Raw genomic sequence first — 20,861 nt, 5'->3', positions numbered from 1 at the left:
GATGGCAGTAAAGTTGTTGTCCGCTGGGGTGCGTGGGTCTTGCAAACGATAGAAGAAGTTGCAGCGTCTCGCATTATGTGATTGATACTAAGGGGTTGTGTAATTTTCTAACCTAACCTGTTACGACATTTGTTTGTAACTTCTGTTATTTTAGCAAGCGTACAACTTTATCATTTCAAAATGTTCGCTGTCAGGAGGGCTCTGTGTTTCAGTTTTAAATTGGCAAGGGTACCGCGACGTGGATGCGCGGGTGCCATTCCAGTGGACGATATAGTGAATGGTCTCACAGATGACCAAATACAGGTAAATTTGCGTTGGCGTCAACATTGCCCGATAAACAACGGATCGAGTCTATTCATAGCAGGTGTTAAACCTTGTTAATGTTAACTAATGCTCAATTTCTTCCACTACTGGAGGAGAGAAAGCTCACATTAGTTAGCTTGCTGATTGCTAACTTGTTAGCTCACCAGTCGAGTGTGACATAACAGTGCACAAAGCAACGAAGACATGATACAAAGTTATAGCCTATCTATATATATATTGCTGATGTCAATAGTTGCTTTTTGGATGGCGGTGTAGCCAGTAGACGATTATCGAATTTTACTTCTCCGAACGGCAAGAGATCTATGAAGTTGCTGTCAAGTGTAAACAATTTGACCTTGTGTAAAATGTCATGAATAATGAATCGAAAATATGCCTGACACTCCGCAGGAAGGGATAAAACAGGCATGCACTGTGATCAGCTGTTCAAGGAAAATTTCACGATGGCTATGGGTTTGGACAAGACATCACTTAGCACCATAGGGGTCATCCGAGGATCATAGTTTCAAGAAAGGGGTGGGGGGCATGAAAACCTTTTTGATTGGGTGGGATTTTTCATGACGATGTTGACCATTTAGCATATTTCAGCGTGATGAGCTGCATATTGAGATAAAGTAGATCTTTCCAGTTGAAACGTGTATTGACTCCTGATCAATGTTTTGTGTGTGTGTGTGTTATTTAGTTGCGGCAGTCAGTCCAGAGATTCTGCGCAGAGAAACTGGCCCCCTATGCAGACGAAATTGACAAAACCAATGAGTTCAAAGGAATTAGGGTACGCACCACCTCTGTTTGGAAACCAGTTTTATTTTTTTCATATTTATATGCACATATTATCAGGTTAAAATGTCTTTAAATAGATGAAGATGCTTCCCTGTTTCAGACAACTTACTCTGTCCAAGCGAAAAATTGCATTCAAATGCTGCCTACTAACCAGTTATTGTGGAAGACTAGTGAAATGCATATTTAGTGACTGTAGACATAGTCATCCTTATCCTAGATTAATTATGAATCAAGATGAAAGACCAATAATTGAAATAACATTTTGCATATTACTTTTTAAATAGCAATATTGGAAGGAAATGGGAGACATGGGACTCCTTGGGATAACTGCTCCTGGTAAAAACTGATTTCTTCTTTCCTTGCATGAAGATGTAGGATGTAGAAGTATTCTTTGTTTGCTATGTAAATGCTGATAGTTGTTGGCATCACAGCACTACTGTATTTCAAAACTTCCTAAATACTTTATTCTTCCACCTTCCTCCTCAAATAAGCTAGCATCAAACAATTTCAGCGTTGAACTTGATTCAACTTTCAAAGCGTAACAAGAGCACAAGACTGTGTAACTTAGGAACGCGATAGAACTTCTTTTGGATTATTATAGATATATTATGATATATTATTTGGATATATTATCTGGTCGTCCAAAAGAAAGACCTTAAGGTTGTGAGTTTTATCTCAGGGGCTGCCACCATTGTGCCAGTGAACAAGACACTTACTGTACGTACACACCGCCGCCGACTTGAGCTTCCAAAGATTCAGGAAGTCATTCATTTTCAATGGAAGCCGGCTTCTCTCAGCTGCCAGAAGCAGCAAATCTGTCGGCGACGCGTTTTGGGCGACTTGAGCGTCAAGCAGAAAGTTGAAAGTCAGTCAACTTTATGGTAATGAGCTATGACGCGGTTCAGCGACCAACTACCAGCAACCAATCGAATAGAGTAAAGTATTAAGATAGCATTTTACTTTCGATCATGTTCTGTCACGTCAGAGCGGCCAAAGCTTCCCTATACTTTTTTGACAAGCGTCCTTGACAGGGCGACCAGAGCTTCTTTGGAAGCTCAAGTTGGCGGCGGTGTGTACATACAGTTAGTCTTGAGTTACTCAAGAGGAGCTCTTAATACTGTATGTTGCTCTGGTTCAGAGCATCATCTGAATGACAAATAATATAGTGTATTTATTTGTGCGGTAATGGTTATGGGAGGTGTAATTACACCATGCTGTTGTGGTTGCAGTGGAGGTTGGTGGCTCAGGATTGGGCTACCTGGATCATGTGATTGTGATGGAGGAGATGTCACGGGTTTCTGCAGCCATTGCTCTCAGCTATGGTGCCCATTCAAACCTCTGTGTTAATCAGCTGGTGCGCCATGCCAACCCAGTGCAAGCGGAAAAATACATGCCCAAGGTGAGGGATACACACACACACACACACACACACACACACACACATACACACACACACACACACACACACACAACAAAGATGTTGAAAGACCTGAATATTTGTTTACACACACACACACACACACACACACACACACATACACACACACACACACACACACACACAACAAAGATGTTGAACCCAATATTTGATTTCCTTATTAAAGGTGCAGAAGGCTGTGTTGTCATAATAAGAATAGTTAGACTAAATAAGGCAAAAAGTCATTCTGAATAGAAGAGTGTGTTTTATATTCACGTACATTCTAAGCATCTCGATTATGTATTTGGGGCACTGCATTGTGTTGCACAGCAGTGTGCCGTTTGTGCTGTACAATGCAAGAAAAGTGGATCTGATTTAGAAGAGCAGCGTTTCCCAGCCATTCAGCTTCCAGTATCGGATGTGTAAAGGAATCTGAAAGGAAAAGGGATGAGGCTGAAGTGGACTTGATTAGAAAATGATAGCTGGCGAAGGACCGGATGTGTGATTTTGAGTCCACAAGCCGAAGTGAGTCCGCTGGTAGGTGGACCTTGGAGCTTGGACCTTGTCAGGCCCAGAGCTGTTTCGGAGCCAGTTGCTATAGTGACGGTTTAGTGAGCAGAGCAGATCAGATCATGATGTTCTTATGTGAAATCCCCATAATTCCATTTCAGAAGCAGACAGCTGTCATTCCTCATGAACTGCAGGCTACATTCTGGCACAATGTTTTCAAAGACATTGTGAGCCTGTTAGGTTGTTTATACAATGCTGCAGTTATGCAAAAAGTAGATGTATATTTCAGCTTGGTCAAGTTAGCACTTCTGCATTGGTTGGAGCACATTACAAATACTGAAATCAGGCATTTTATTGTATCAGTTATTAATTGTATTTATCACTGAGTGACATACGGTGGCTATTAGCAGATGGTATCTGGATGTACAGATGTGAACTCTGACTGAGCCTAGCATGGCGTTTTTTTAGTCACTAAGCCTATTATGAGACCCTTTGCATGGGTCAGATCAAATGTCACATAAGCGCATAGCCGGCCATGTGTAGCACATTCAGACTTAGGTTCTTCATCGAGTGTCTTGGTTGTGGCATCAGTTGTTCTGTACTTGTCATTCTGTTTCTCCAGCTGATGACCGGAGAACACATCGGGGCCTTGGCCATGAGCGAACCCAATGCAGGCTCAGATGTGGTCTCAATGAAACTGAAGGCCGAGAAAAAAGGTACGTCTCTGCTCTCTACTCACATACTGTATGTAGCTTTAAACTGCATTGACTTGTCTTCTCAGAGAGCTCGAGGAGGCCCCCTGTACAACAGACAGCCAAACCACACTACTGACTGGTTTGTGGTCTTGGTCTTTGATTGTGTCAAAACCCTTAAGCGCACAAACAAGGCTTTGAAGTCATCTCACAGTGTTCTTGGCCACAGACATCTCTTGCAGTCATGATTTCAAATCATTGATCCCTCCTTGTATGTCTTGGTACCTTCTAGGTGACTACTACATTCTAAATGGCAATAAGTTCTGGATCACTAACGGGCCGGATGCAGATGTTCTCATCGTGTATGCCAAGACAGAACCCTCGGCAGCAGCCCGCGGCATCACAGCTTTCATCATAGAGAAGGTATGCAGTAGCATTGCTCGACAACAAAGCCCGTCTGCAACTCTCAATCTCGCATGCTCTTCAGTGCAGCTTCAGGGCTAGTCCACACGTACCAAACCGATCTTTTTTTCCTCCGTCTTCCCTGGAACCGTATCAAGAATATTTGCGTCCAAACGGATCCGTCTCAACACGACTTAACACGTTACCTCATATCCCAGGCCTATAGGTGGCACTGTTTGTTACAGAAATTGACCAAAGCTTGCGCGCTGTAGGCTATACAAACAGACAGAATAGGCTATGACTATGGCTACGACGAAAATGGCTAGTGCAAGGAAACCAGAATTGCTTGTGTGGACTGACAGTGAACTGTTAACTGTAGTCAACTGTAAAACTAATAAACTTCATTTTTACGGTTTGTGAAGGGTACAGTCTCGTCCTTTTTTTGGCTAACGCAGGTACAAATAATCTCCTTTACTTTGGTTGTAGGATAGTCCGCGATTCACATTAGTTTTGTCTTATCACCGCAAGTGATAGGCTACTAAACGCTAGGCATACCCAAGTTCTAGGCTATTCCGTCTCCACATTTATAATATTGCTATAATACCTTCGTTAGTAACAGTGGATACTTTTGCCTGCATCAAATCGCGCATTCGCATTTAGCGCGCATTAGGCTTAACATGAGTTCTAAGCGTCTTTGTATGCTCAAATCTGACTTCACTAGACTATGAATGCATTTATTTATGTTGTAAGACAGGTAAAATAAATCAATGACTCATCAATGATTTATCCTACTGAGTGTAATCGTAGGTAATGTCATGTATGAAAACTAGTATTGTTAGGTAATACTATAAGTGTCAAGTCCAGGGCAGCTGAGGTGTGGCGATGACATCATCAATACGCAAGTATGCGGTTTCACCGTCCAAACGAACTCACAAGGGCTACGGTTTCAGATTTTTCCACCCTGGGACCAGGTTTCAAAAACCAGGTTCGGCCAGTGCGTTTACAGGATTCGTTTGGACAATCGGCCAAGACGAAACAAAACCGGTGCGTTTAACCCAAAAAGCGTCTCCATGTGGAGGGGGCTCAGTGTCAAATGAAGTCTGAAGCCGTGTTGTAGGGGGTTATGTGTTTTTGCCTCTGGGCAACCGAGATGTTATATAGCACACACACACACACACACACACACACAGCATTTGACTTTTGTGCCCTTACCCCTGTAGGGTATGCCAGGGTTCAGCACGGCACAGAAGCTGGACAAGCTGGGCATGCGAGGTTCCAACACGTGTGAGCTTATTTTCGAGGACTGCAAAGTTCCTGGTAAGTGTGTGAGTGTGAGAGAGAGAGAGAGAGACACACACACACTTCGGCCACTGAATGCACATATGCTATGCTAAATATGCAAGGGAAAGAAAGTACAAGTAAAAGAAGTTAACATGCAGTTTACTCTATGTCATAATAATACTAATTTCAACAATGATGTAATGCCCAAAATATTATAGTTATTTTCAGCGTTGCCATCTACCATTGATAACAGAAAAAATACTGACTTCAGTGCAGTCTGTGGTTATATACAAAAGCTCATCTGTGGTGCTCTTGGGATGTCTGTTTGGAAATCAGTTTTAATAGAATGACCAGACAGATCTGCCCAAGCAGCTAGCAACTTCAAATGCACTCTCAGAGTTGTGTAGATCTCAGGCTACACTGTACTACTGAAATAGCCTTTTGGTCTAGAATCACTTATCTTTATTGAATAAAATGTGGTTGATGAACACTTGTTTGTGTGTTGTAGAGGCAAATCTCCTGGGCCCTCTGAACAAAGGTGTGTACGTCTTGATGAGTGGCTTGGATTTAGAAAGGCTGGTACTGGCAGCTGGACCTATTGGGTAAGTTGTAGAAGCAACACAGATTGTGGGGAGATTTTTCTGAAATTCCTTACTTAAGTCTGCAACCGTGATGTACGCGCATTATCTTCACTAGAGATTATACTGGTGTGTAGCTTTTTACAAAAATTAAAATGTTCTCAAAAAAATATAGAAAGAAAAATGGTTTAAACAAGATGCATTTTGCCATGATGAGTTTTTAAAGTTCTGTTTTTTTAACTGTCTGCTGTTTGAATGTCTCCAGCATCATGCAGGCGGTGCTAGACCATGCTATTCCATACCTCCACGTGCGGACAGCCTTCGGACAGAAAATCGGCGAATTTCAGGTGAGAATCCTATAAATGTTGTTTGACCATAATCTTTTTTTAAAGGAAATCTGCCAGTCAGCTATTCTGTTGAAATCATACTTTCAGATTTAGGAATTTAAATGTGGGACAGCAAAGAAGGCTTATTATTATACGGATTCAACTCATCAGTTTCTATGTAGTAAACTGTGTGTAGGTTTAACAGTAATGGTATCCTGCTTGGTTCTGTGTGTCAGCTGATGCAAGGCAAGATGGCGGACATGTACACACGGCTTAGCTCCTGTCGGCAGTACGTCTACAATGTGGCTCGTGCTTGTGATAGAGGCCACTTCAGCGCTAAGGTAACCCATCCAAACCTCCTCTTCTTTTGTTGCTAATTTCACCTTTTGTTTTATCTTTAATTTCCTGTCAAACCTTTTAGATGTATTCTTAGGGTGAGCCCAGTTTACTAACCATGTCTTTGAGATGTCGTAGACACTGCTGATAAGCTTTGTTGTTGTTGTTGTTGTTGTTGTTGTTATGGTTGACGTTGACTTTAATGTTATTGTTGTTGTTGGTATTGTAGGACTGTGCAGGGGTCATCCTATACTGTGCAGAGAATGCCACACAAGTTGCCTTGGATGGGATTCAGTGCTTAGGTGAGTGTTCGCTAAATATTCACTGCCTCTCATGTAATCAGTCTCTCTCCCTCTTTTCATCTCTGTTAAAGGCACACTATGCAGGTTTTTTAGCTTAATATGCTAGTTTTTTAGCTTAATTTACCTTAATTTAACAGCTTCAGAGTCATTGGAATGGTTATATGACTTTTTTCGGGGTGAATGGTGGCCGTCTCGCTTCCCCTTGCAACTGTGGGCCGGCGGGCCGACGGCCTCAGTGTCAGGAAGTATAACGAGTGTAACGAATTGCTTTACTGCATTCAAATACACATACACGCCAGGCACCGGCTAGAAAAAGGTAGCGATGGAGTTTCTTAGACATTCGTCATGACAGAGCCAGCGAAAAAGAAGCAAAATCAGAGAAAACAGTAAGAAAATTGCCAATACTGCATAGTTTACCTTTAAGTGCAGGCCTCTTCAATACTGTCATAGAAATTATTTTCAGTGCACTAGACACAATGGCAATGCCAAGTCACCATTATATGTTGTCATCCTCAATTTAAACACATGCCGCTATTATTGAAGATCTAGGGGTGCAAGAACCGTAAGAACCCAAGAAAAGCAGTGTCCAAAAAAGTTAGCATCTCACCTACAGTTCGTCTTTTGGAAATGTATCATAATGCCTTAATTTAAAAAAAATGCTTGGTTTTATTTCAGCCTAATAGCTGGTTTGATTTGCATTGATAGATGATCTTATGAAAAGTACCCCATGCCAATCTGCCTCTATGGGAATTTAACATAGGGGTGTGTATACGTATGCCTCCTGTATTTTAAGGAAGAACATTTATTTATTTACGATACATTATTCATTCACAAAGAAAATCGGTGTACTTAAAGGTTGGATTTTTTCCTTCATTTTTAAATTAAGGCATTAAGATCAATTTCCAAAAGATGATTTTTTTTATTCCTCTTTTTAGTCAACTTAAGCATGGGTGTGTAAACTTTGTAACGTGGTACCTGGTTGCCATCAAAGAATGAACATATCTGACTACCAGAAGCAAGTTTGCAATGTGAAAATGTTCTTGCTAGCCTATAAACTATTAGCCATACAGATATCTAGTCAGAGAGAACATTTACATTTCTTTTGGCTTTCTTGGCTTTAGTTCAGTTTAGTTCTTCCTGTTTGCGTCCATGTGACCATGTGGTGACCCAAAAATACTCCAGTAACCACCTCCAAAAACAGCGTACTGCTAATGTTGTTTTTGATTTTCAACATGAGCTTGGTGAAATGATTTCAGTTTGTGTATCAGTAGGCTATGCTGTGAACATTTTAAGCACATTTGAATATTACCGTGATAATACCGTGATCATTTTGGTCACTGTAATCATAATGTTTCATTTTCATACCATGACATCTCTAATCCACTGAGTGTGTTTGCCAACCCCAGAAGTGTTAAGAGTCAGCATTTCTTTTATTCTCCTACCTTCTTCTACCCATCTTCTGATTTTTTGGAAAGTTTGATTTTTGTCACATTAGTTTGGCAAACCAATGTTTAGTTAAGGAACCATATGTACACGTCACATTAGACTTCACCCGTATCTAAATGAATCTAGTAAATGTGAATCTCACTTAAATTAGTTTGAGCAGAGTGTGATGCAGATGTGAGCACATGAAAAGGAAGTACTCAACAAGCTGCACTGGTCACAGCAGTATAAGACAAATTATAGGAATAGATCTAGCTTTATTAGTAGTTCATAAACTAACATTAATGAGCAATAAAAATGATGTATGTAATAAAATGATTGCTATATTACTTCTATATGCTACCCATACGACAATTCCATTAAATATTTACTAGGACGGAAAAATCTACCCTTATTACCTATCTAAACCCTCAAGCATTGGTCTAGTACAATCCTATGACTTTATAGTCATTTGAATGCCTCATTAGACAATGCAAATGTAGGACTGGGACATCCTGATTAATATTTGAATGTCTGGCAATAATGTGTAAACTGAATTATTTGCCATTCCAGTGCAGTTTTTATTGTTATCATTAATATTCAGGGTAATAATGACAACGACAATCATGATTTGTCTACAAATCAAGAACATCTCAGTCGTTAAAATCCTAAAGCTCTCGTTTACAAAACCAAAATGAATTTCCTTGCACACGTTCATCTCACATTAATATGTGGGGAAACTGTTCAAATGCTGTTGTATTTGCTGTTAATCCTGCTTTTAACCCAAACAGTTATTTTTTTACTTTGACGGCAGACACTGTCTTGGCTGTGTCAACACACTGTATTGATTTTCTATATTGTTGCTGCTGCTGCTGATGCACTCCTGTGTTCTCAGGTGGGAATGGGTACATCAACGACTACCCCTTGGGTCGCTTCCTGAGAGACGCAAAGCTCTACGAGATCGGAGCAGGCACCAGCGAAGTCCGTCGTCTCATCATCGGCCGATCCTTCAACGCCATGTTCAAATAGGCGATCCTGGAAATCGCCGGAAGCCTCCAAATTACAATCAACCACTGTAATACTAAATAAACTCTCACCAGAGCCTTACACAGCTGATCATATGGAACAGAAATCAAGGACATTGGAAATGGAGGAAAGCGCGAGAGGACACATCTGATATTTAGATGCTTTTCTGAACGCACAATGGTAATAGTATGTAGGACCTATCATTACAGGTGGAATGGGATCTGTTTTCTAGCTAGGAAACAAGTTCGAAGCTCATTGAGCTGTAATGGAAAATTCCATTTAAGAATGTCAATATTTGTCTAAGACTTTGCTCAGTTCTTTCCTAGGGAACCAGTCGCGTAAACGCTTCCCAATCATTCTGTACTGGCATAAATTAAACATATTTAATATCCAGGCATCACATTTGTAGGCTTTGGGAATGGGAGGACATTCTCAACCCTGAATTGCACAGCATGCAGTTTGCTCAGTAGAAGGATGAATCCAGGTATTCTGGCGTTGCTGTGGTGATTGTTAGTTGTGTTTGATTGACCATACATTCTTCTGAATGGACTGTTTCTTTTCCCTCTTGCTAACAGAGAGAACTACAAAGTATGCACACAAGAGATTTCTATATTTCTTTCCTCCTCCTAAATGCCATCTTTTGTAGTCACGTGGTCCATGGCCATGTAGAAAGAAAGAAGTTTAAGATGAGCTGTATGCATTTTTCAACCCTTTGTCCTTTATAGTTATTTTATACATTGCTGTGTGACTCATTTCATTAAATATGTCTCTCCATAACTGCTGTGCTTACTCACAAAGCTTTCCTCCATTGGTTGTTTAATGTCATCCCAGAAATCTCTGTAGTGAAGCTCATGGTCCTTTGTGTGATTTTGTCACAGACTCAAGGGAAATAATATACACAAAACATTGAATTGCCTTCATGAAAGTCAGAGATCTGCCTTACGTGTTCTATAAGTTGTTTTTTGCTTTTGTTTGTAAACACTGTAGCAATGTAGGATGCTTCTTTCTTTTTGGTGTAGAATAAAAAAAAAAAAATAAATTTTCACAGCTGGGTTTGCAAGTGTCTTTCAAAATGTGCTTAAGGTGCATGCTTAAAATGTAGTTGTCTTTCGTGGAAATTTACGTCTTTGACCTTTTTTTTTAATGTGCTTGAACAGTTAATATTTGACTATTTGCATTTGACTAACAGCCAACTCTGTATTTAACAGAAACACCTCCCATGTTCAAATGAGTAAAGAATGGCTTAATAATTCATGAAATCACTACATCAAATACATACATGTCTCTTTGAGTTGATGGTTCTTTTGTCAGCTGGTAACTTGATTTTTTTGTCTTATAACAACACCGTATAATAAGTCTAATCTGGCTAGTGACATAAGCTCTTATTGCCATCTGGCGACGGCGCATGAGTCATCACTCAATGCAGCAGTTGTGAAAATGCACCGTTGTCAAGGTACGCTGACTAAGAACAACATGGCTCGTCTGGTAGTCCCTCAGGGAGAAAGGGAAAGAAAGAGCCCACAGTCACAGGGGCCAGTTTGTTAAAATGAAGCACATACAAACCTTTACAACGATCTGGCAAATGCTCAGTACATTAGAGTGACTGATGTGCTAGTTTTTTTTTTTTATAGTCGGGTCTTTTCCCAGCTGTTTAGGGCGACGTGATTTCCTCACCATCATAGAGACGTATCTGGCCACCTGTCTCACGCTTGAAGGCAAGACACAGCTGTGCATCAAGATAAAGTGACTTAAACAAAGGACCTCTGTGTGGGATGGGGAAGAACAGTCGTGGTTGATCTACTGATGTTGAATAAGGACAGTCTAGTGTCAGTTTGCGCTTTATAGAAGTGTATGTGTGTGTGCCTACCTGTCTGTCTGCCTGTGTGAATGCATGCATTTCTGACTCATTCATAATAATATGCCTCTGCATTATTTCCATCATGTGTGTAGTGATGCGTGACTCACTCTAAATAATCACTGGTTTTCAGTTATATACCAACCTGCGTGGGAGAATGAATCACTCCATTTCAACGCTTACGGGAACAGCTGAGCAGCAAACGTACACATTTTTTATAATGTCCAACCGGCTGATTTCAGCAGAATCGAGTAGAGTTGACAGGATCGTCCATGCGGCTTAGGGGAGAGGTTGTTTAGCGGGTGTTTATTTTAGTTTGATTTAATCTCCTCCGTGGAGACTGGAGATATCACATAATTTGTTTATTTGACTTCTTCAGTGTGGTCACATGCTGATGAGCGTCATGGCACATGAAGCCAAGTAAAAAAAAGCTCAGTGTACTCAATGATTACACTTATGTGCCCCACGTATTTGATCCCTGTCTGTTCTCTGTCTCTCTTGTTGTTTAGTCTGGGACCAGACTGGCCCTAGAGTCCGCAGCAGACAGTGTGTAGGCTGGAATGTGGTGTCCTGAAACTTCTCTTTGCTTGTCAGACGCCTGTGGCCCAGTCAGACAAACGGTCTGGCAGACAGTGTTAAATAATATATGGACACAAGCACAATATTTATCACACTGCCACCTAAACTTACTCATTTTCCAGTTGTATCATCCCAAACAATACGATCCACCAGTTTTTATACTGTTGTTCCTTGTGGTAATTATGTTATAACTGAAAGATTATGTTTATGAAAAGATTATGAAAAAAGTATATGATTTAAAAAAAAAAGGATGTTCCATAAAATAATTTTCATCATCCATGCCAACACAAAATCAAACAAAATTAAAAACCAAATTATGTTTACATCACAACATCTAAAAACTATGTGTACTAATCAGACTAAAACAGACAAACCGTAGTATTGTGAATGGCCGTCCAGTGAGTTGAAGTGACATGATGTAGGATCAACGTACTGGGTACCCATTTAATGAAGAGGCTATCAAATCAGTCAAAAGATATTGAAATGAGCATGCTCCTACCCACGACAACAACGTTGTGAGACATTAGGGGGATTCGACTTCATGTAGCTGCCTGCAGCGGTGTTAAGATGACTGCATAACGTGATTATTTCTGAGATTTTCAAACCGGAATTGTGCATACTTCATGGGTAAAATCGTATCAGAATCTCAGAAATAATCACGTTATGAAGTCGGCTTAAGACGACTGCAGTCGGCTACATGAAGTCGAATCGCTTTATTGTAAGACATTGTACCATCAGCAAGGGTTTGAAGGCATTATTTGAAGGTAAATAACTACATTGTGCTGCTTTAAAGGGCTATGTGGTTACACTAAATAGCAATGAAATCCTTGGAATCCAGACACAAAATCTAAATTTTGAATTTAGATCTCAATCTGGAATTTTTTCCCCATGAAATGCAAATAATACTCTTGACTTTGGGAGACAACATGTTCTGTATCATGTTCTTAGTATACAATTTAAAAAGAAACAATTCAAGTTATGTCAAAGTATAAAAAATACAATTATTTAGCACAGTAACTGTAACTCCCTGTAGGGGATGGCAGGTTTTAACAGGTTTACCATGAGGTAACACAGGGACCGATAGATAGTGTATTCTGCACAGTCAAGATTAAAATACTTAATCTCTCTTATTAACTGATTTTCCCTTTTCCCTTCTATTTCCTCCTACATCAGACAGGCAGAAGCTGTTTGCTGATGTTAATGTTCAGGGGAGGAATCCCACAGGGAATGAGGAACAAAATTGTGGAGGGAGCAAGTTGTTCTTCCCCAGTGGTGATGGAATATTCCAAAGGTAGGTCTGAACACACTCTGTCTTGTACCAACTGCAATGCAGAACTTATGTAGTTTGAAACAGGGTGACATCATTGTGTCTCACACACAAACACACATTTTTTAGATACGTACAATCAAGGATGTAGTGGAGGCTAAACGCAAGTTTATCCACCTCTGAAATTTCAGAAATAGAGTTTATCCACCTCTTATTAGAGTTTATCCACCTCTCAAAAGAGTTTATTCACCAATTGCAACTTTTAACATTCAACAATCAACACTGTATTATGCACATTCACAATATGTACACTCATCAACACTCTAGGACTTAAATACTGGTATTGTTATATAAACATTGGACAATAACCTCCACCATCATAAAACATGTTCTGAATGCCTTTTTAAAAAATCAGAATTCATAGTTTACCCACCTCCACTACATCTCTGCGTACGTCTCTTCTGTCTGGGAGTCCGGGTCAAGATGGGCAGCATAAGGAATTAAAAATAATATTTCATACATATAGGAACAAACAGGGATAGATAACACCAACACCAACCAACCGACACATAAACAATTTTTCAAATTAACTCCTCAAACATACAAAATACAAAAGTTATCCTGCAATTCTACTACATAAACAAATAAACTAAATTGAGACATGACATGAAATTTAAACTCCGCTGACATCCATCTATTTATTTGACAATGACATTCATTTGATATATTCAGTTCTTGAGGACTTTGTATACTGCTCCAGCTAATAGCCTTTTAACATGTAGGCTAGGTTGAGAGTGTAGCACTGTAGCTGCCTGACAGCTCTAGCTGTTGGCTGCAGCAACTCGAGCTAGGTAGAATTTTTTTTTACAGAGATCTGTTGCCGGAAATTCTCCTTTCAGTAACCAACACAAGTCTTCAAGTTCAAGTTTTCAAGTTTCACTTTATTTATCTACATTAGGTGGATAAACCAATTGTGAAAACACATATAAATTCCATGGCCCTTGGATCTGGAAATGGGATGTTTTAGATGTGTGAGATGCTTCCAGGGGCATACATTCTCCCTGACATCCATGTGGTGCTCTTGCCAACATAAATGTAATTTGTTTCAGTTTGTTTACTGTTAGGGGTACAGGAGTAGAGTGTGGTGAAGTGAAGCTTCAGAATAACGGCAAATAGCAACTTAGCAAATAGCTTTTACTGACAACTAGTGATGTTACCCGTGAACCCCCTGCTTCGAAGCGTGTATCGAAGACATGAACCAATTGGGAGTGAAGCTTTGTATCGGAGCTTGATTCGTTTTGTGATAATCACGTGATCAGTGACTTCAGAAGCTTAGTTTCACACACACCCACGTGACTGCTTCGAAATTTAATTCAAAGCATTAAAGTTGCGCGACACGGGGGGCGCCGTTGTGGGTTGTTGAAGAAGGAGAGCCAACAGACTCAATAGTGCTGCTGACACGAAAGCTTATAGCCCGGGCTTTTAGCTCAATTAACAGCACGCTCGACTCCCGTTCTAAGGTGCGTCTGTTTCGCGGGTTTGAGTCCAGGCGTGTGCAGGACTGAATCGCACAGTTAGAACACAACCCAGATTACAATTGGTCTAGGCTACGTACTCAATATAATCACAGAAATGTGTGTGCAATGTGCATGCCCATTCTTTATTCATCTCCCTTCTAAATTTATGTATTTGTTTACGAATACAAGAAATGTTCACAGCCAAAATACTACCTTTATTGTTTTTGTAGAGAAGGCAATTACATTTGTATTTATGCAGGGTACAAAATAGGCTTAGTTAGGCCTATTTATGATATTATTTATTTATCCATTAATTCATGCTCAACATTTATTCATCTTCGACTCAAAGACATTCATGTCTAATGTCTGAAACACTTTGTGACACAATACTATCCATAACTTTCACCAGCAGAGGTCCTCAAAGAGTTCTGAAGCTTCGAGTACTGAACCTTTTTTCGATACAATTGGATTGAAAGCTTCACTAGTTCAGAAAGCTTCAGTTCGCCATCACTACTGACAACTTCAAGCAGTAGCAAACGCATGCTGTATCCAACTCATACATTCTTCTTCTATAACATAGGATGTGACTGCACAAGCATACATTCTGTAACAGTGCCTCCTAGTGGCGGAATAATAAAGCTGTAAAGTATTACAGAACACAACATCTCCTCTTCCTGTAAAAGAATACTCTGGCTTACTTCAGCACTCAAATAAAAGTGGTAACTCTGATCCACTATAGGAGAGCAAAACTAAAAGTATTAGCAAATCATTACTTCTAATAATCAACTACACAAAATCTGGTTTACTGTTAACTACAGTGACATGTTTAGTAAATGCATGAACCTATAACATAAAATAAGTCAATACAAAATAGCAATCTCATCAACAGGTAGATTAAATCGCATTTCTCACAGAACATCAATTGAAACAGGTCAATGAGCAACATAGTCCTGATGCCACTTAGGCTTGACTCGGATTTGTGCAGGGTTCGGAGAAGTGGTCTGTGAGTGTGGTAGAGTGTCGTTTACATGTGTATCATCAGTTCCAAGTGGAAGGTGGGCCAGGTGAGTTGCATTCCACTTTTTTCCATCGCTCAGTAGGAATGTGTTTGGACCTACTCGTCTTTCCACTTGTATAGGTGGGGAAAATCTGGGGTGAGCTTTGGGCGTTGGACGGGGTATCCTTATCCTCACTCTCTCGCCCTCCTAAAATGGAGGATCATGCACTCCACGCCTTGAATCAGCATAGCGTTTCATCTTGTCCTGATTCTTTAGCACTGCATCATGCACTTCAGCAGGTGTACGTGTCACAGTGTCAGACAGAGGCAAAATGTCCAATCTAGTGCACATTTTACACCCATAGAGCAGTTCATGGGGTGAAGCGGCAGTGGTAGCGTGCGGTGTTGCACGGTACACCTGAAGCCAGGCTTGCATAGCCTCTTTCCATGGCTGTGACTGCAGGATGGCTGTTTGCAGGCAGCTTCTCAGGGAACGATGGAATCGTTCAACAGCACCATTGGCTGCAGGGTAGTACACTACAGGGTAGTTCCCATGCTGCCTTGAAAATTAAATTGTCTTTTTGATTTGATTCATGTTCTGCTAAGGCAGCCTGGAGACCATGGAGCAAATTTTGTAGAGCAGGCCACTTCGAGGTCAGCCTGAGATAGGGAACCAATCACAGAAACAGGGGGAAAGCAAAGGCGATGATGAGCCTATACACAGGCGCATTTGATAGACATCCGTGGCACCCAATAAACGGATCTGGGCATTTTTTTTCAAATACGAGAAAATGAACGTTTGGTTCCCAAACCACGTCTCATTGAGAAGTGGTGGCGCTAGCCAGGCTAGGGCGGTACACAATGTCATAATCAAAGCAAAGCAAGCGTGCAGACCAGCGAGCGACACGCATCCCGGCTCTGCTTACCTTTGGTGGTAAGCAATGTGGTAAGGGCCTGGTGGTCTGTGCGTAAAACGAGTAAAACGATGGCCCCATAAGTATGTCCGCCATTTTTCAGTATCCCACACGCATGCCAACGCTTCCTTTTCCACAATTGAGTATTTGCGCTCTGTTGTGGAAAGTGTGCGGGAATCGAAAGCCACTGGTTTTTCTGTATTTGGGCAAACACAGCACCCAGTCCATAGTCACTTGCATCTGTAGAGATCACTGAGCGGAGTGTGGGGTCATAAAGAGCAAGAGCTTGACTAGCTACCAGGAGCTGCTTAACTTTCTCAAAACTGCTTTGAGCAGCTTCAGTCCATGTAAATGCATCTGTTTCTTTGGCACACTCACGCATAGGGGCAACGACTGTAGCAAAGCTCGGTAAAAATTTAGAGTACCAGGACACAAGGCCTAAGAATGACCTCAAGGTAACTGCATCAGATAGAGGCGGGGCATTTAAGATCGCATCAAAGTGTTCTTGGTCAGGCAGGATCCCCTCAGCAGTGATGACATGGCCAAGGAAGCACAATGAAGTCTGCTTGAACTGGCACTTGTTGTCATTCAGCACTAAGCCAGCCTCTTTTAGTTTCAGCAGGACGGTTTTGAGGTTACGGTCAAGTGTAGTAGGCGTGTCACCATAAATAATCAGGTCATCAAGGTAGTTTTAAACACCAGGTGCTCCTTGTAGGATTGTTGCCATCATTTTTTGGAATGCAGAGGGTGCAGAGGCTAATCCATAGGGCACCCTGCAAAACCTGAAGAGCCCCTCATGTGTAATAAAGGCTGTAATGTCTCTACTGTTCTCATGGAGTGGTAACTGGTAGTATGCATTTGTAAGGTCAATGCTAGAAAATACCTTAGCACCACGCAGGTTGGCGAGCAGTTCGTCAATGTGGGGCAGCGGATAGCTGTCTATGACCACAGCCTTGTTCGCTCCCCGTGATCGGCACATCCGTTCCACCATTTTTTCTTTGCAGTGACCACAATAGGGGACACCCAGGCAGAGGCATCAATCTTCTCGATGACACCAGCTGTCAACAGGCGATTCAGCTCGGCAGAGAAAGCGTCTCTAATAGCAAACGGCAAGCGCCGGAACTTCTGCCGCACAGGTTTGATGGTAGGATCAATTTTTACTTTATGCAAAAAGTTCTTAACACAACCAATCTCAGGATCATTGGTATCAGTGTTTGTAGACATCACGGATGTAGGTGGCACTGGGGTTACGACAGAATCCCCTTTAATGCACAGGTCCAAGGCAATGAATAAGTCCATACCCAACAGTGCTGTTCCTCTTTCCACTATGAAGAAAGTGGCTGCAGTAGAGGTGTTTTCCGTGTGTACCTGAGCATGCAGACATCCCAGCACCGGAATGTTGTCTCGAGTGTAGGTCACCAGCCTGGTTGGAGGTGCAGACAGTGAGGTGTCGCTGAAAAACTTCTGGTAGATGTAGTGTGGCAATATGGACCCTTTCAAGAGAGTTCCATTATCAGCATCAGTTGGCCCCACAAGACTTCCTTTTTAACATTCCATATGTTATCTTAATGCAGAGGAAGTAGATTGGGGCCCAAATAGAACGTTCAAGCATTGTTTTTGTTTACCTTGTTGAAAGGGTCCATAGACACGGCAGAACCAGTGTCCACGATAAGCTGCATGGCTTTAGCAGAGGTGGTAGGAGTGGAAATACTGATATTACAGAGCAGTCTCTTTGGGGCATTGGCAGAATTCTCCAAATACAGTATGGTAACATCAGGTAACTGTAGCTCATGCACCTTACTAGATGGTGCTGAGCGACACACTCGAGCAAAATGTCCTCTTTTGTTGCAAGATTTGCATTGAACTTTAGCTGCAGGACACTGAGAAGAGTTTGCTAAATGCTTGTCAGAGCCACATCTGAAACAAGATATGTGCTGGGAGGGACTAGTGCTGGCACTAGCACTAGCAGCAGGACGAGAATTAGCTGGACAAAAGTTATTTTTATTTCTCGCGTTGTATGGCTTGGGTTGTATAGCTTGCACTGGAGCCCCACTGCTCTTCATTTTGTTGGCCTGTTCTGCAGCAGCTTCCATTTGTATCGCCAATGTCGTGGCTTTTTTTAGAGTCAAATCAGTTTCTAATAACAGTTTTTCTCTTATTTTGTCATTTAGGAAGTGTTCAAGCAGTTGGTCACGAATCATCTCGTCAGCGTTCTCATTGAATTAACACTTAACAGCAAGCTCGCGAAGGGCAGCTAGATACTGAACTACTGTCTCATGTGGTAGTTGTGATCGCTTACGGAAAGTATGTCGCTCCACTACAACGTTTACCTTGGGAATGAAATGCTTTTGTAGCGCTGCGACAGCCTCGTCCAAGGTCGTTCCTGTGTTGGGCAGCAAATAAAAAAATCTCTGTCCTTCAGCGCCAAGGCAGTGTAGTAAAGTTGCTCTCTTGCGGGCTGTTGGCCAAGAATTCCCTGTTGCGTTTATCACGGTCAAGTAGTTGTTGAATATACGGAGCCACATGTCGAACGGCATGGATGGAACTCCCGGACAAGGCAAAAAACGATGCAGGCGCAGGAACGTGTACAGACATCTCGTCAAACTTTGCAGAAAAATCCTCGTCGCCAATTTGTGGTGAAGTGGAGCTTCAGAATAACGGCAAATAGCAACTTAGCAAATAGCTTTTACTGACAACTTCAAGCAGTAGCAAACGCATGCTGTATCCAACTCATACATTCTTCTTCTAACATAGGATGTGACTGCACAAGCATACATTCTGTAACAGTGCCTCCTAGTGGCGGAATAATAAAGCTGTAAAGTATTACAGAACACAACATAGAGTAACTTTATTTATTTATTTATTTATTTATTTATTTATTTATTTAACAGCAAAAACTATGTTCCATATACAACACTTGGTAGATTGTTTTTCCTCATAAGCTTCCAAATCTATCATCCTCATTCCCTCCTACTTTTGCCCATTCAATTTTCCCAATTCCCACTAGGTTGATAAGGATAAGAAGCTTTTGGTCCCCAGGGGCCACCCACATTCTGCGAAAGCAGTTTCACAGAATAACTTGCCAACCGCTTGCACTGAAGATACCGCAACTTTTGTGGTATGTTGGTGTCACAGGTCGGGGCTACCGGCAATATTAACAATAGCTAAAGTATTGCCAGCAAAACAAAAACAGGGTCGATGCTCGTTAGTCTAGGGGATTTACAACCTAACCCTATCCCAAAGGCCCTAACCAGTGATTTCCCTGTGATGTTGTGAAGAAGGTCGTGGACTTGTAACTATGTCAGTATGCGGTCGAGATGTTGGCTGGGCTAGGTGTGAGTCACCGGAGGAAGAAGCTGACCAGATGAAGCGACGACGGGATCTCCAGATTCAGGCTAGCTCACTCATGAGTATGCTCACTCAACGGCCTGCTGATGGTCTTTCCGAGGCTTTGGGATGTTGTTCAGTCTAGTTAAAATACTACTGGGGGCAGCCGTGGCGCTTAGGACTTGTAACCGGAGGGTTGCCGGTTCGAACCCCGACCAGTAGGCACGGCTCAAGTGCCCTTGAGCAAGGCACCTAACCCCTCACTTCTCCCCGAGCGCCGCTGTTGTTGTGCTGGGATTAGTGTGTGCTTCACCTCACTGTGTGTTCACTGTGTGCTGAGTGTGTTTCACTAATTCACGGATTGGGATAAATGCAGAGATGAAATTTCCCTCACGGGATCAAAAGAGTATATATACTTATACTTACTTATACTTATAAAATAGGGGCGGTGGTAGTGTAGTGGTTAAGGAGCTGGGCTAGCGTGCAGTAGCCTGGAAGTTGTCGGTTCAATTCCCAGCTTCCACCGCTGTGCCCTTGAGCAAGGCACTTAATCCCAAATTGCTCCGGGGACAATATGATCCCTTGTAATATACAGTAGCTGACATATGTAAGTCACTTTGGTCAAGAAGTGTCTGCTTAATGTAATGTAATGTAATAAAATGTGCTTACGCACGACGACGAAACAAAACAAATCAAAACAAAACTTACGGTGCACAGAAAAACCCAGAAGGGGAAATGTTCTCAGGGGAGAGACACCTTGCTACCGGGAAGTCTCTCTTCCAAAAAAAAAAAATCTCAAATCTCTCTCAAAATCAGATCACATGCCCCATAATAACCAGCTGCGACCAGGTCACGCCCACCCATTTGCCAGGTCCTCCTCCTGGTGGCATGTAATATCAGTGTCTGAACTTAAGGCGGGGATCACATTGGCCAGCGGCAAGCGTAACACAACGCTCAGACCATAATGATAATCCAATCCAATAACTAGCCGTCAACATTGTTGCGTTTTTAG

General features: G+C 41.7%; 1 protein-coding gene across 1 annotated transcript; it reads left to right on the top strand.

Moving 5' to 3' along the window:
* Nucleotides 1-22: 22 nt before the first annotated feature.
* ivd (isovaleryl-CoA dehydrogenase) lies at nucleotides 23-10,722 on the top strand. The gene is made up of 12 exons (XM_048228615.1): nucleotides 23-303; nucleotides 1,004-1,093; nucleotides 1,386-1,437; nucleotides 2,331-2,500; nucleotides 3,651-3,744; nucleotides 4,013-4,143; nucleotides 5,343-5,439; nucleotides 5,912-6,005; nucleotides 6,247-6,328; nucleotides 6,544-6,648; nucleotides 6,873-6,945; nucleotides 9,263-10,722. Exons 1-12 carry the CDS (start codon nucleotides 181-183, stop codon nucleotides 9,394-9,396), a joined length of 1,245 nt encoding a protein of 414 aa, XP_048084572.1. The 5' UTR covers nucleotides 23-180; the 3' UTR covers nucleotides 9,397-10,722.
* The last annotated feature ends 10,139 nt before the right edge of the window (nucleotides 10,723-20,861 follow it).

The sequence above is a fragment of the Alosa alosa genome, chromosome 19 (assembly GCF_017589495.1).
Source record: "Alosa alosa isolate M-15738 ecotype Scorff River chromosome 19, AALO_Geno_1.1, whole genome shotgun sequence".
Lineage (NCBI taxonomy): Eukaryota > Metazoa > Chordata > Actinopteri > Clupeiformes > Clupeidae > Alosa > Alosa alosa.
Note: the sequence above shows the minus strand (reverse complement) of the source record. Positions and strands in the feature narration are given on the sequence as shown.

Coding starts and splice junctions, on each gene's coding strand:
- ivd (XM_048228615.1), top strand. CDS start 181: ATGTTCGCTGTCAGGAGGGCTCTGTGTTTCAGTTTTAAATTGGCAAGG. Junction 4,144..5,342: donor CAGCTTTCATCATAGAGAAG/GTATGCAGTAGC, acceptor TTACCCCTGTAG/GGTATGCCAGGGTTCAGCAC. Junction 6,946..9,262: donor GGATGGGATTCAGTGCTTAG/GTGAGTGTTCGC, acceptor CTGTGTTCTCAG/GTGGGAATGGGTACATCAAC.